The 16,193-nt window shown below is 45.2% G+C and overlaps 1 protein-coding gene across 2 annotated transcripts in view; it reads left to right on the forward strand.

Moving 5' to 3' along the window:
• Positions 1-16,193, forward strand: part of sh3d19 (SH3 domain containing 19) — a 144,934-nt gene that overhangs the window by 70,838 nt on the left and 57,903 nt on the right. For both annotated transcript variants that reach the window (XM_033017641.1, XM_033017651.1), the window contains exon 3: positions 15,807-15,847. In XM_033017641.1, the coding sequence (XP_032873532.1) occupies positions 15,807-15,847 (41 nt within the window). The remainder of the gene's footprint in view (positions 1-15,806; positions 15,848-16,193) is intronic.

Below are 16,193 nucleotides of genomic sequence, written 5' to 3' on the forward strand. Positions count from 1 at the left end.
ACCCTTTGAGTTCCTCCATCACTTTGTGTTGAAGTCAGGTCTGGACATTGCTTGGCTCAGTCTCAGGCGCCGGCTAACTAGGAAGGTCGAGTCAAAGTCCAGCACTAACACTCAAGAAATAACGTTTGCGGCCTGATGTTCCCAATATTTAATTGAAATCATTAATAAAGTAAATAAATAGATACCGGTCTAATCAGTATCTACGGGATTGGACAGGCTAGATGCAGGAAGAATGTTCCCGATGTTGGGGGAGTCCAGAACCAGGGTCCCAGTTTTACAGTACCGTGGGAACTCTTTAACTCAGTAAAGTAAAGTAGCCTTTATTGTCATATCAGCGCACAGGCAGCAGTTGATTGTTGCTCTATTCAGTTTCCCAGGGGGTCGGGACGGGACTGGCGTTGGGAGGGAAAGATGGGGGAGTCGAGGGAGAGGAGGGGGAGACAGATGGGGGTGTCTTCATTTACTGGCGGCGGGTGTCTGTCACTGAAACAGGCAGGTGAGATTTCACATCCACCTTGTGTGTGCCTCTCTCTCTCTCTCCCTCCCTCTTACACAGGCTGAGAGACTCTGCCTCTGTGAGTGTACGTCTCTTTCTCCCCCTCTCCCACACACAGTAAGACCGAGGTACTGTGCTCAGTCCATCTGTGTCTCCCACATACACAGTAAAACATGTCTCCAAATGAGCCAATTTGTAGTGTAGATATTTATAGTGTGAAAAAAAAGTGACATCATTTGTGCCACGTGATGATTTAACAACACTTCACAATGTTCATTCAAGATTTAACGGGAAAGCTCGGGAGACGGACAAGTCACTCGCACAAATAACAGAAATGCCGAGTACCCGTGGGAACTCTTTATCTACCCCCCGTTATATCGTGTGATATCGTGCTAGACCACGACCACTTCACTCTGGTTACATCTTGCGTCAAGTCGCCCCGTGAAAAAGCCGCATTAGCATGAAGGAAAGGATTCCTAACGATTCATGCACATCACCAAGTAATTTATTCTAACTGTTAATTTTTTTGGTGTCATTATTGTTGTTGTAGCGCTTATTGCGCCCGGACATCTGCAGCAAGTAACGTCATTGTTCTGGTTCACATCTGGTGCATACATTTGAAATAAACACTTCTGATTCACAAAGTTGGCAAGATCACTCACCACCATTATGCTTTATATTCTACATATTTAAACTTTGAATGCAAACTTAATTAATGTTTATTAATATTCAATGTGATCAAATCTCCAGTGTTAGCAGTGTTACTGAGAGTGCAGAATGGAGAGGAAATTGAGCATTGGAAGCGGGGGGCCGTGAACACTGACCACTGCAAAGCCAGCAGGTCGCTCCTGAGAGTCCGGCTGAAGCTGATGTAAATGTGCAATAGGGTTAAATAACCACCCTCCTTTGCCAAGGAAGGTTCAAACCCATCAGTGACCTGACTGGCTGAAGAATGCAATAAAGACAAGTGTGATGGCCTCCGCTGCACATATAAAGTAACTGCAAAACCGTACAGTGCTAGTGACAGATAGTGCTAGAACAATACAACATGTGAACTTCATCGGGAGACACAAAATGCTGGAGTAACTCAGCGGGACAGGCAACATCTCTGGATAGAATGAATGGGTGATGTTTCGGGTCGAGACCCTTCTTCAGACCCGAAACGTCGCCCATTCCTTCTCTCCGGGGATGCTGCCTGTCCTGCTGAGTTACTCCAGCATTTTGTGTCCTCCACCTTCAATTTAAACCAGCATCTGCAGTTCTCTCCTACACATGTGAAATTTATCTCTGAAATTCCTCACTGAGCCTAATGTAATAGTGGCCACACATTCTACACCACCACTGTAGTCTGAAGAAGGGTCTCGACCTGAAACGTCATCCGCTCCTTCTATCCAGAGATACCGCCTGTCCCGTTGAGTTACGTCAGCATTTTGTGTCTATCTTTGGTGTAAACCAGCATCTGCAGTTAACATTTCTGACCAGAGTGAATTAGACAGAGCCCATTTCATTCACTCGGTGTATCATAAATCATAGAATCATTATGGTACAGAATTTGATTCAAAGAGTTGATTCCAGTTTTTGTAGACGTAATTAATCCTGCTGGTCCCATTCTCTTTCTCTTTTTCCATTGGCCTGTAAATTAATTTCTACCTTAAGTGCCAGCTATTTCTCTTTGAAAGCCCTGATCGATTCTGACTTCACCTGACTTGCACATGATCAGTTCCACATCATAACATTCTCTGATTTTATTATTTTTTGGAATCTAGATGTTATTGCCCATTCCTATTTGCCCTTGAAAGAGAGATGGTGAGATGACTTCTCAAAGCTAAAATAATAAATAAATGTAAACCCAAATTCCTGTTGACCTTCTTAGGAGGAGGTTTTAGGAATTGGACGCAACAATGAGGAGGAAGCAGTAGTATATTTACAAGTCAGGATGGTGTATGACCTGGAACCTGTAACTGGTGGTGTTCTCCTGTGCTGCTGTCCCATTCTCCATGGTGGTAGAGGCCACTGGTTTGAGAGGTACTCTGGAGGATTCTAGGCAATAATTGATGGGCAACATGGTTGCATAGTTAATAGAGCTGCTGCCTCACAGCTCCAGAGACCCGGGCGCGATCCTGATCATGGGTGTTATCTGTACAGAGTTTTGACGCTCTCCCTGTGACCATGTGAGTTTTCTCCAGGTGCTCCGGTTTCCTCCCACACTCCGGTTTCCTCCCACACTTAGCTTTGGTAAATTGCGCAGGTGGGTGGTATAGTGTTAGTGTGGAGAGTGATCACTGGTTGGCACAGACTCAGTGGGCCAAAGGGCCTGTTTCCACGCTGTAGTTATATTTAAGAGGGAGTTAGATGTGGCCCTTGTGGCTAAAGGGATCAGGGGGTATGGAGAGAATGCAGGTACAGGATACTGAGTTGGATGATCAGCCATGATCATATTGAATGGCGGTGCAGGCTCGAAGGGCCGAATGGCCAACTCCTGAACCTATTTTCTATGTTTCTATCTCTGAAGTCTAAAGTCCAGAGACCCAAATTCAATACTGAACTTGGGTGCAGTCTCTATGGAGTTCGTACATGTGGGTTTCCTCCAGTTTCTTCCCACAGGCCCCAAAGGTGCGGGTTTGTAGTTTATTTGGACTCTGTAAATTGCACTGAGTGTGTAGGGACTGGATGTGAAGTTTGATAATGTAGAACTGGTGTAGAACGGGTGATTGATTGATGGTCCATGTGGACTCGGTGGGCCGAAGGGCCTGCTTCCATGCTGTATCTCTCAACTAATCTGAAGGTGATGCTTCAACCACGTTCTCAACTCCTACATGAAAAGTAGCGCAGAATTCTGACCGCTGGCATGGATACAGTGATGCTATTTGGGTGCTAAAATGGTGTCAGTGGTGCATATACTTATTGGGCAAATTGTACCAGACACCTTGTCGTTGAGGATGCTGGCCCACGCACCCGTGACCTCTAGCCTGATGCATGCAGATGCTTGAATGTTCATTTTTCATTCCTGCTCCAGCTAATGCAAGTGTGGCTGAGTATAGGTTCATCCTGAGTATCGCTTTGACAATAGAAATTACACCACCAGCTTTAACGTCATGGAGTCATTCAGCCAACTTCTCCACACCGACCAAAATGTCCCATCTACACTCGTCCCACCTGCCTACGTTTGGCCCATATCCCTCTAAATCTGTCCTATCTACCTGTCTAAGCCCATGTACCCGACTAAATGTTCCTTAAAGGTTGTCATACTACCTGCCTCAACTACCTCCTCCGGCAGCTCGTTCCATACACCAACTATCCTTTGTGTGAAAAAGTTATCTTGGGTTCCTATTAAATCTTTCTCCCTTCACCTTAAACCTCTATCCTCTGGTTCTCGATTCCCCTATCAAGCAAAACAGTCGGTGCATCTACCCAATATATTCCTCTCATGATTTTGTACGGAATTTTCTTAGAGGTTGTTTGTTGATTGATTCCCTTTGGAAAACATCAAACACCTGAACAATGTTAGCAATCTTTTGAGTTGCTTCATATTTTAGGGAGTGGTGATACAGGTGCAGAAGAATTTATCGTTCACATCAAACATTAGTGTGGGCCTGCTGTTCCCAGGCATGGATTTATTTGTTGTAATTTTACAATTTAGAGATGAATGTCAAGAAAAAAGAATAGAAAAGAGGTTGGAAGGGAAAATTGACTCTCAGCTGAGGATTTCTGGCAGCAAGTCTTCTTTAAGAACCTCGATCAGAAACAACTTGGAGATGTTGGCTATGATATCAACTCCTTCCTCAGGAAGGACCTGAACGCACTACTATTCGCCTACCACCACCAGAGATGCAATCTCGCTGGCTCTCCACTCTGCGCTGGGCCACTTGGACAATAAGAACATGTATGCCAGGCATCAATTACAGCTCGGCATTCAACACAATCATCCCCTCTAAATTATCAAACTCAAGGAACTGGGTTTCTGCTCATCCCTATACAATTGGATCATTGACTTCCTTGTTGGAAGAATACAATCAGTAAAGGGCCTGTCCCACCAGCATGCGACTGCATGTGGCAAGCGCGACCTAACGTGGTCGCTTGAGCCGTACGGCCTCGCGGGGCCGGTCCCACTTCGATCGCCGGAGTCGTGCTGAGCTGGTCCCGACATCGCGCGGGGCTCCGGAAAACTGACGCAGTCCAAAAATTCCACGCGGCAACGGCCTGCCGGCCCGCAGCCGCATTAAGGCCGTACGCACCGCCTCGACGGGCGTGCGCAGCGTCTCAACGCCGTACGCAACGTCTTGATGCCGTACGCCTAGCGCGAACTTCCCGTGGACTTCGCTCGAACTTCACGTCAACTCGTACGGGATCACTCGACCTCCTCGCGTCCCCAGCTTCCGGATTGGTCGCGCTCGCCGCATGCAGTCGCATGCTGGTGGGACAGGCCCTGTACGGGGATCACTCGACCTCCGCGCGGCGCCCGCTTCCGGTTTGGTCGCGCTTGCCACATGCCGTCGCATGCTCGTGGGACAGGACCTTTAGAATCAGCAACAACACTTCTTCTTTGATGATGATCAACACAGGAGCACTGCAATGCTCGGTGCTCAGTTCCCTGCTCTACCCATTCTACACCCATGACTGTGTAGGTAGATACACCTTTAACGCTATCCTCAAATTCGTAGACTATATCACCGTTCTTAGATGAATAACTGGTAATGATGAATCGGACTATCGGAGGGAGATTGATAATCTGAATGGTGCCAGAGCAATAATCTTGATCTCAACATGAGCAAGACCAAGGAGCTGATTGTTGACTTCAGGATGGGAAAGCCAGGGATGCATGAAGCTGTCTGCATCTAGATACACTTGTGGGGAGAAAAAGCAGTAGGACAAAGTATGGTTACTATGTAAACAGGCTAAATATTGAAGACTTTTTTTTCATTTTCTTATTAAATCTTTTCCCCTTCACCTTGAACCTATGTCCCCCTGGTCCTCGATTCCCCTACTCTGGGTAAAAGACTCTGTGCATCTACCCGATCTATTCCTCTCATGATTTTGTACACCTCTATAAGATTTCCCCTCATCCTCCTGCGCTCCATGGATCCCACCCAGCCCTCAACCTCTCCCCATAGCTCACACCCTCTAGTCCTGGCAACATCCTCGTAAATCTTTCCTGAACCCTTTCAAGCTTGACAATATCTTTCCTATAACATGGTGCCCAGAACTGAACACAATATTCTAAATGCGGCTTCACCAACTACTTATACAACTGCAACATGACCTCCCAACTTCTATACTCAATACTCTGACTGATGAAGGTCAAAGTGCCAAAAGCCTTTTGGACCACCTTATCTACCTGATACTCGCCCTTCATGGAACCATACACCTGTACTCCAAGATCCCTCTGCTCTATAACACTACCCAGAGGCCTACACATTCACTGTGTAGGTCCTGCCCTTGTTCTACATCCCAAAATGCAACACCTCACATTTCTCTGTATTAAATTCCATCAACTATTCCTCCGCCCACCTGGCCAATCGATCCAGATCCTGCTGCAATCGTTCACAACCATCTTCACTATCTGCAAAACCACTAACTTTTGTATCATTGGCAAACTTGCTAATCTTGCCCTGTATGTTCTCATCCAAATCATTGATGTAGATAACAAACAGCACCGAACCCTGAGGCACACCACTAGTCACAGGCCTCCAGTCTGAGAAGCAACCTTCCACCATCACCCTCTGCTTTCTTCCACGGAGCCAATTTGCTATCCATTCAGCTATCTCTGTGTGGATCCCATGAGATCTAACCTTCCAGAGCAGCCTACCATGCGTCACCTTGTTGACCATGTACACAACATCTACAGCTCTGCCCTCATCAACCTTTTTGCTCACGTCTTCAAAAAAATCTATCAGATTTGTGAGACACGACCTCCCACATACAAAACCATGCTGACTATCCCTAATCAGCTCTTGCCCATCCAAATGCCTGTATATCATATCCCTCAGAATACTCTCCAATAACTTACCAACTACAGATGTTAAGCTCACCGGCCTATAGTTCCCAGCATTTTCCCGAGATGCTGCCTGACCCGCTGAGTTACTCCACTGCTTTGTTTCTTATTTTAGGTAATTGTATCCAACTCACGCATGCTTGGCAGGCTTGTTCAACTGGTTGTTTGTTCCCAGTTGTTTGACAGCATCTCATCCCGCAGGAGTTTCCATATGACTATGTACAGGAGGATGAACGAGAAGTCTTGATTGAGGATCAACTTTGCCCAGGCTGTCATTAACAATGCAGGAGGATAATCCTCTAATCCACTACAAGAATACAGTGGTCTCAATGTACAGAAATCTCCGTGCTTAATATTTTGTATTTGTAGCAGATAGACTAGTTTCTCTGTTTTGAATTAAGTCCCTCTACTAATTAGTGTTCCCTTATGCTGGCATAGAAACACTAAAAAAATAAGAACAGGAGTAAGTTATCAGATCTTAGGGAATGTTATATCATTCAACACGATCATAGTTGATCATCTACTTCAGTGCACTTTATTGATTTCTACACATATCCTTTGATTCCTTTGGCATTAGCAAATCCACCCATCCATAAAATATATTAATGATTTGCAAGGTGAGGAATTCTTTTGAGATATTACATTTATTCATTGATGTATAAATCATTGATGTATAAAGGCTGTTATCGTTGTTAGCCTTACGAAAATTTGTCATTGCAGAATTCAGGAACCACCTAAAAATCCAAGAGACGGAATAAAATTTGTTTTTGTGGAGTTTAGGTGGGGAACAAATAAATTAACACAAAATGTGAAAGTAACAACTAAATTTCCATTTCCATTTTTTCACCTTGTATTTGTTGACGCATGCACAGATAAGCTGGCAGTGGTCGCTTACTTTGCTGTTTAGCAGGGTTTTTTCCCCAGGAATTTTCCATATTATTTATCCTCAAGACGTCTGAATCGGAGCCAGCAAGTTTAAGTGCAAGTTGTAAACCTCTGTGACCACTGTTATCTGTTGTGAGTTATAAACTTTCTCATCTATGTGTTTAAAAGTGTGTGTCCATTCAAACTTAATGCCCCTGTCCCACTTAGGAAACCTGAACGGAAACCTCTATATACTTTGTGCCTCACCCAAGGTTTCCGTGCGGTTCCCGGAGACTTTTGTCAGTCTCCCTACCTGCTTCCACTACCTGCACCTCCGGCAACCGCCTGCAACCTTAGGGAACCGCACGGAAACCTTGGGTAGGGCGCAAAGTCTCCAGAGGTTTCCGTTTAGGTTTCCTAAGTGGGACAGGGCCATAATTAAGGCTGGGACCCAAGAAGGGGTTGCTGTGGCACCCAGAGGTGAATGCTCTTAAACTTCTGCTTCCTGTCTGTCAACTAATTCTCAATCTCTGCTGCAATTTAATACCCTATCCCCAGAATATTCATTTTACAAACCAGCCACTTACATGGGACTAGTTATGAAATCAGCTTAAAAAATTATATTTGATCTTATCAGGTATATTCTGGGTTTATTTGCCGAAAAGCTGAAGAAATGTGTGGGGTGTGTGCAATTCATGCTAACCAAGCTTGTATGTGTAACGCTCCATAGATGCTGCTGCACCCGCTGAGTTTCCCCAGCAATTTTGTGTACCTTCGGCTCCATAGATGCTGCTGCACCCGCTGAGTTTCCCCAGCAATTTTGTGTACCTTCTTGTATGTGTAACAGGCCTTGTTTGTATAATGTTGTTGCATTAGCTGCTGGGCTGACAGAATCAACTTCAAAATGTAAGTAATGTGAGATCCACAACATCGGCATCAGATTTAGTCAATTTAAATCAGATTTAGTCAATGCGCAAGATCGTGTAAATTGCATGGGCATGAAAATGCTTGAGTCTCGTGTTCCGATCCCCAGATGAGAACTAATGGGGAATACTGAACGTCCTGCAAAACTAGCATTTACTTTCCATGTGTGCTTTGGACAACTGTTGTTTAACAATAGAACAGACTGTTTGGTGGGATGAATCACTGTGTTAATCATTTTCAGCTGACCTTTGGAACATGCTGATGTTTTGGGTGGTTGAATTTGGGTTTTTCGATTTTTTTTTTAACTGTCTACAGTTAATTAAATTTAGATTTAAACACAGGTTTTCACCATAATTATTTGAATTAGTGAATTGAGAAAAAAACACACGACTTTCATACCTATTGAAGATCTACTGTAAATGCAGATTCTACCGATTTTTGTCAAACTCCCTTTTGAATTTTTAGTGCCCTAGTTTATTCTTGAAGAAACAAAACTACATGGGTAGAAAATGAGTCAGCCTGTAACGATATTCCTCCATCTGCATGTGTGTATTTGCCCGCCATGCAAGTGTACAAACAGTTATATCTTTTGTCGTGGTGATGACACTTCCAGTGTCTTGCATCTCGGGTTTGCAACTAAGTTTTGTTTTTTTTTGTCATCCATGCAAGTACATTACCTGTTTTTCACCAAAGAATCTGTTCCTTCGAAATTATTGCTCCTCACTTATGATTTCAAACACTATCTCAGGTCATCATATTCCCTTCTGAGTTAATTACCCTTTCATTTTCCTGTAATCCCTCTCCCACATAAACTCTTTTACCCATACTCACGATTATCCCTTGAGCTTGTCATTTCTTGATGCTTTGCTACTATCTGTATCATTCTATGATTACATCCTCTTATTGCTCTCCATACATTTTACCCAATTCCCTCACAACTGTGTAGGAAAGAACAGCAGATGCTGAAGATAGACACAAAATGCTGGAGTAACTCAGCGGGACAGGCAGCATCTCTGGATAGAAGGAATGGGTGACGTTTCTTCTGACCCTTCTTCTGAAGAAGGGTCTCGACCCGAAACGTCACCCATTTCTTCTCTCCAGAGATGCTGCCTGTCCTGTTGAGTTACCCCAGCATTTTGTGTCTATCTTCATTTTGTGTCTATCTTCTATCTTTAAACCAGCATTGCGTACAGTTTTGGTCTCCTAATCTGAGAAAAGACATTCTTGCCATAGAGGGAGTACAGAGAAGGTTCACCAGACTGATTCCTGGGATGGCAGGACTTTCATATGAAGAAAGACTGGATAGACTCGGCTTGTACTCGCTAGAATTTAGAAGATTGAGGGGGGATCTTATAGAAACTTACAAAATTCTTAAGGGGTTGGACAGGCTAGATGCAGGAAGATTGTTCCCGATGTTGGGGAAGTGCAGAAATAGGGGTCACAGTTTAAGGATAAGGGAGAAATCTTTTCTGACCGAGATGAGAAAAAAAATTTTCACACAGAGAGTGGTGAATCTCTGGAATTCTCTGCCACAGAAGGTAGTTGAGGCCAATTCATTGGCTATATTTAAGAGGGAGTTAGATGTGGCCCTTGTGGCTGAAGGGATCGGGGGGTATGGAGAGAAGGCAGGTACAGGATACTGAGTTGGATGATCAGCCAAGATCATATTGAATGGCGGTGCAGGCTCGAAGGGCCGAATGGCCTACTCCTGCACCTAATTTCTATCTTCAGTTCCTTCCTACATACTTAATTTGTTTGCATTCTATGTAGATGAGGGCGACCTGACGTGAAAACTAGGATGTGTTTTATCCAAGGTACACAAAAATGCTGGAGAAACTCAGCGGGTGCAGCAGCATCTATGGAGCGAAGGAAATAGGCGACGTTTCGGGCCGAAACCCTTCTTCAGACTGATGGGGGGTGGGGGGGAGAAGGAAGGAAAAAGGGAGGAGGAGGAGCCCGAGGGCGGGGGGATGGGAGGAGACAGCTCGAGAGTTAAGGAAGGGGAGGAGACGGCAAGGGCTAGCAAAACTGAGAGAATTCAACGTTCATGCCATCCGGACGCAAGCAACCCAGGCGGAATATGAGGTGCTGTTCCTCCAATTTCCGGTGTTGCTCACTCTGGCAATGGAGAAGACCCAGGACAGAGAGGTCGGATTGGGAATGGGAGGGGGAGTTGAAGTGCTGAGCCACCGGGAGTTCAGGTAGGTTATTGCGGACTGAGCGGGGGTGTTCGGCGAAACGATCGCCCAACCTTCGCTTAGTCTCCCCGATGTAAATCAGCTGACATCTAGAGCAGCGGATGCAGTAGATGAGGTTGGAGGAGATACAGGTGAACCTTTGTCGCACCTGGAATGACTGCTTGGGTCCTTGAATGGAGTCGAGGTGGGAGGTGAAGGGACAGGTGTTGCATTTCTTGCGGTTGCAACGGAAAGTGCCCGGGGAGGGGGTGGTACGGGAGGGAAGGGAAGAATTGACAAGGGAGTTGCGGAGGGAGCGGTCTTTGCGGAAGGCAGACATAGGGGGAGATGGGAAGATGTGGCGAGTGGTGGGGTCACGTTGGAGGTGGCGGAAATGGCGGAGGATTATTTGTTGTATTTGCCGGCTGGTGGGGTGAAAGGTGAGGACTAGGGGGACTCTGCCCTTGTTGCGAGTGCGGGGATGGGGAGAGAGAGCAGTGTTGCAGGGTATGGATGAGACCCTGGTGCGAGCCTCATCTATGGTGGCGGAGGGGAATCCCCGTTCCCTGAAGAACGAGGACATTTCCGATGCCCTGGTGTGGAACGTCTCATCCTGGGAACAGATGCGGCGTAGGCGGAGGAATTGGGAGTAGGGGATGGAGTCTTTACAGGGGGCAGGGTGGGAAGACGTGTAGTCCAGATAGCCATGTGAGTCAGTTGGTTTGTAGTGTATGTCAGTCAGAAGTCTGTCCCCTGCGATGGAGATGGTGAGGTCAAGGAATGGTAGGGAAGTGTCGGAAATGGTCCAGGTGTATTGGAGTGCCGGATGGAAGTTGGTTGTGAAGCGGATGAAGTCAGTCAGTTGTGTGTGGGTGCAGGAGGTGGCCCCAAAGCAGTCGTCAATGTAATGGAGGTAGAGGTCGGGGATGGAGCCCTGGTACGTATTGAACAAGGATTGTTCAACGTACCCGACAAAGAGGCAGGCGTAGCTGGGGCCCATGCGTGTGCCCATAGCTACGCCTTGTGTTTGGAGGAAATGGGAGGAGTCAAACGTAAAGTTGTTGAGGGTGAGGACCAACTCCGCTAGGCGGAGGAGGGTGTCAGTGGCTTGGTATAGGTTGCTCCTCTGGTCGAGGAAGAACCGGAGGGCTTTGAGGCCATCCTGGTGGGGGATGGAGGTGTAGAGTGACTGGACATCCATGGTGAAGATGAGGGGGTGAGGGCCCAGAGAGTGGAATGCGTGGAGGCGGCGGAGAGTGTCTGAGGTGTCTAGAACATAGGTGGGGAGGGATTTGACCAAGGGGGATAGGATGGAGTCAAGGTATGTGGAGATGAGTTCGGTGGGGCACGAACAAGCAGAGACAATGGGTCTGCCGGGAGAGCCGGGTTTGTGGATTTTGGGGAGAAGGTAAAAACGGGCCGTGTGGGGCTGGGGAACGATGAGGTTGGAAGCTTGGTCGGGCAGGGCGTGGGAATTGATGAAGTCGGTGATGGTGCTAGATATGGTGGCCTGGTGCTCGTCAGTGGGGTCATGGTCCAAGGGTAAGTAGGAGGAGGTGTCCGAGAGTTGGCGCGTGGCCTCAGCTTTGTAGAGATCGACGCGCCAGACTACCACGGCACCTCCCTTGTCGGCTGGTTTGATAACCCAATCTGGGTTTTTGCGGAGTGATTCAATGGCAGTGCATTCAGGGGGGGAGAGATTGGAGTGAGACAGGGGAGTGGAGAAGTTGAGGCGGTTGACGTTGCGGCGGCAGTTCTCGATAAAGAGTTCCAGAGCCGGGACGTTACGAGAGGGGTTCCACGAGGAGGGGATGCGTTGGAGACGGGAAAAAGGGATATCATTCGGGGGCGAGGACTCCTTCCCATGGAAGTGCGCTGTGAGGCGGAGACGACGGTAGAAGCGCTCCAAGTCATGGTGGGCGCGGAACTCATTGAGATGGGGACAGAGGGGGACAAAGGTAAGACCTCTGCTGAGGACAGACAGTTCGGTGTGGGAGAGGGGGAGGTCGGGGGGGGGGGGGGGGGATGGTGAACACCTTTTGTGTTTTCTGACCGAGATGAGAAAAACATTTTTCAAAAATGAGAAAACACTCATGTGTTTTATCCAATACAGGTTTTGTTGGAAAATTATCAGTAGTTAACTGCAATACTGTGCTGAAACTTTTTCGCAGATGTAAAATGAAAGGCTGTCACAGTATACTGTGCAACTAGACAAAGAAATGTTATGGCGCACGTCATCTGTGATGTGATTTATATTCATCCGTTTCAGAACAGACATTGTAGCCAGTACCTTCATCTACCACTTAGAAGTCGGGCTAGAGTTTGTTCGTTTCATTTATTGAAATGGAATTTCTCCAATTAAAATATAATCCCCACATTTAACTTTGGGGGGATAGGGAATGGCACGCAGGGCATGGACAACCTAGATTGTTGCAGAAGTGGTTGACTTGGCTAACTTTCTGTGTTGTCTTCCTTTGAGAGTTTATGCACATCCCTAAATATTGACTTCCAAAATTAAACTCGTCTCTTTACAGGTCCTCCCCATCTTATAAACATCTGACCTGTGCACAGCCTGTACATATACGGACAACTGTTTGGGAGACTTTGGTATGGATCTGCCAGCTTCTGCCGGGAACTCGAATCGTGGCCACGTTTCCAGTTTGCAAGCTGCTTGGGTTACAAACAGTTCACGGGAAAGGATTCCTGCCCTAAAGTGGGAGTGACCTGAACTGGTTATTTCTGCACTAGTTTTGCCTGCCTGCACCCCCATCACAGATTGTGCATTTTGTCTCAATTTCTATTTCATGGCAACCATTGCGCAAAATGATTTTTGATCCGTATTTCTGGTTTGTCCTGTTCATCATCTTATTTTGATTGAATGAAATTCGGACTAAATCACATGAGGTGAATGAGTAATTTTCCAACCAGTGGTGGCCATGGCTCTGAAATCCTGCTTGATGGGTTGGAGTTCATTATAATAAAAACATTGCGTGTGTGGAAGGAAAAAAAAAAAAGAAATTCAGGAAGAGGAGATTTTGTGGCAGGCTGCTTGGGGTTTAAAAGCTTGCAGAATAGACGAGAATGGCCAATGAAAGAACGGAAGAAATTCCAAAGTTCTGAGAAATGATTTGAACGGGAGATTGTGGGATTTGTCTGTTCCATTAGGGATCCAGGGAGGAGCAAGAGCCTGGTGGGTGGGAGGGAGGGAGGGGGAGAATGATGAACAATAGTTCAGAGGGACACGGCAGTTTAACTTTGTGTACTGGAAATTAGAGGATTCAATATTTATACCGTGCTGCATTTGCGAGGACGGAGAGCACTTGAACAGGGCAGTAGCAACCCATGTTGTGAGAGGGACGGAACCAATCAAGGAGGAAGGATGTCAGTGAGAAGAGGCCAATTGCTCAACTGACGAGCAGAAAACAAGGTCAGTTGACTAGTAGGAATAGCAATCGACAAACCGGGTAACTGCGAGGTAAAGTGTCAAAATTAAAGTAGTTAGATTGTAATTTGGTAAAATATGTTTTGAAATTTGGTGAAAGCTTGTCTTTTACAGCAGTACAAAATTATGTTCAGACATTGAAGACCTGAGGAAAAATGGCTGAACCGTTGTACTTCAGTCGAAGTGAATGTCATAAATACCTAATGTTTAATGTACTAATGCCACGACCTGTCAGGAGCAATACTGCAAACTGCAGTTGTATCCAATCAACAACATTTTTCATAGTTTTGATATTTGCACAGCTTTCCATTTCTCGCTTGTGTGTGTGTGTGTGTGTGTGTGTGTGTGTGTGTGTGTGTGTGTGTGTGTGTGTGTGTGTGTGTGTGTGTGTGTGTGTGTGTGTGTGTGTGTGTGTGTTCCATACTTTCTTTGTTGAATGCCACAGTGCCTGCCAAATGAAATGATGATGGTAAAATGGCACTCTACTCCATGGCTGTTGACTCTGCACTAATAGAGAATAACAGTTAACAGATTGTAGGGAAATTCCAAAGTTATCGGCAAAATGTGTTTTGTTAAACATCCCCTGGCAGGACAGCATTCCGCCTAGCCTCAACAGCTGCTCAGAGCCTTTCTTACACAATTGTTTTGCTGGTTGTTTTGTGGCAGATATTCTGTTCCAGGACTCAGAACGAACCGGGTGTCAAGGGAAATGAGTTTGATAATGGAAAACGAGGCTATTTGTATTGAAAATTCAGATGAGATTTGTTGCTTGGGAAGAAATGAGTAAGGGTCTAGAGCAACTGGAAAGAAAACTAATTTGATCATGAATAAGAACCAAACAAAGGCAGTAAGAACAGACTATAGATAAGGCAATATTAATACCATTGTAACCAAACACAAACAATAACAGTTCGTGAATTTCCTGTGGCAGGATATAGATTTATGGAATGGTGACAGTTCTCCAAGTTTCCACAGAATTGTATTAAACTGATATGTTACCGTGGGCAATATCATTTTTATTTGTGTAATAGAATCCATCCAGGCCACTAAAAGTGTTATTTGGATAATTCAATGACCTTGCTTCCAATGTTGTTTACTGTACATCATTTAAAACTGTTAACCCATTATCCATTTTTAATTTTACATTCTGATTTCTGAGCCTGTGTGAAATAATACAATGGTGTGTAAAACATTTCAGTCCATCTTGCTTTCACAAACAGAATGAAAATTAATTTTGACACACACGCCTGATGCAACCAATAACTTTTCTGGCAAAAGTCTGGCGAGGGCAGCAATAAACAACACACTGTTTATTTCCCAAGGGGGGGTTTTGCTAAAGATATGATGGGAAATGGAGGGAATTGTAGCCTGTTGTTTCATTCCATGGGAATGCTGAATTCTTGTGGTAATGTCTTGACTAAATTTGGCAAAGAGTCGAAGCAACGGTGGTCCTCGTGTTTATGCAGGGTAAAGATATTCCAACATCAAAATGCTCGCTTTCTAGCAGATGCCACTGAACAGCCATGAGGCACTGCAGTGTGCCTCTGGTGATTCAACTCAACTACTAATATGCCGTACATAACTATTGTTGCAAATGAGCCCCTAATTTTTTATTAACATCCATCTTCATATATATTTCCCCATGCAACATGATTAAGCAAAAACAAAAACATATATCCTTATGTGATAATGAGGAAAGGATTACCAGCCAGGAAAGTTCTAGGTGGGCAACCTATTTGGCTATTCTTTTGTTATTTATTAATGAATGTGCAGTTACATCATAATATTTGACTCCGAAACTTTAAGATGGGAAATAGTATTTTTAATTTATCAAAACTTTTGTAAAGAATGGTGCAATGTAAATAAGTGATTTGTATTTCCAAATGACTAATTATTTGCTTTTCCAAACAGCCATGGACCATTATCAACAATAAGAGCTGCTATCAAAAGAAGTAAGTAAGCAGAATCTTGTACTGTAGTTTGCTTACTGCAGCTGCAGCTGAAGGCATTTATGAGAAAGCCATAGACATGACAAAATCCACCCTGGTGGTTGCTGACAGCACAGAATGGTTTGTGGAAAGCTCTGGTGCGCTGCCAACAAGGAGTGCCCAGCAGTCAAACAAATGATTGAATATACTCTGATGTAACAAAGGACAAAGTCTGCATTTGACATATTGAGTTTGTAGAGCAAAGTCTCTGGCACTACAACCTTTTCAGATGTTCAATGTAAATGTTTTTAAAAAATGATGTCAAATGGTAGAAATTCCTGTGTGGCTGTCTGGTGTGCTGGAATAATTT

The sequence above is a fragment of the Amblyraja radiata genome, chromosome 1 (assembly GCF_010909765.2).
Source record: "Amblyraja radiata isolate CabotCenter1 chromosome 1, sAmbRad1.1.pri, whole genome shotgun sequence".
Classification (NCBI taxonomy): domain Eukaryota; kingdom Metazoa; phylum Chordata; class Chondrichthyes; order Rajiformes; family Rajidae; genus Amblyraja; species Amblyraja radiata.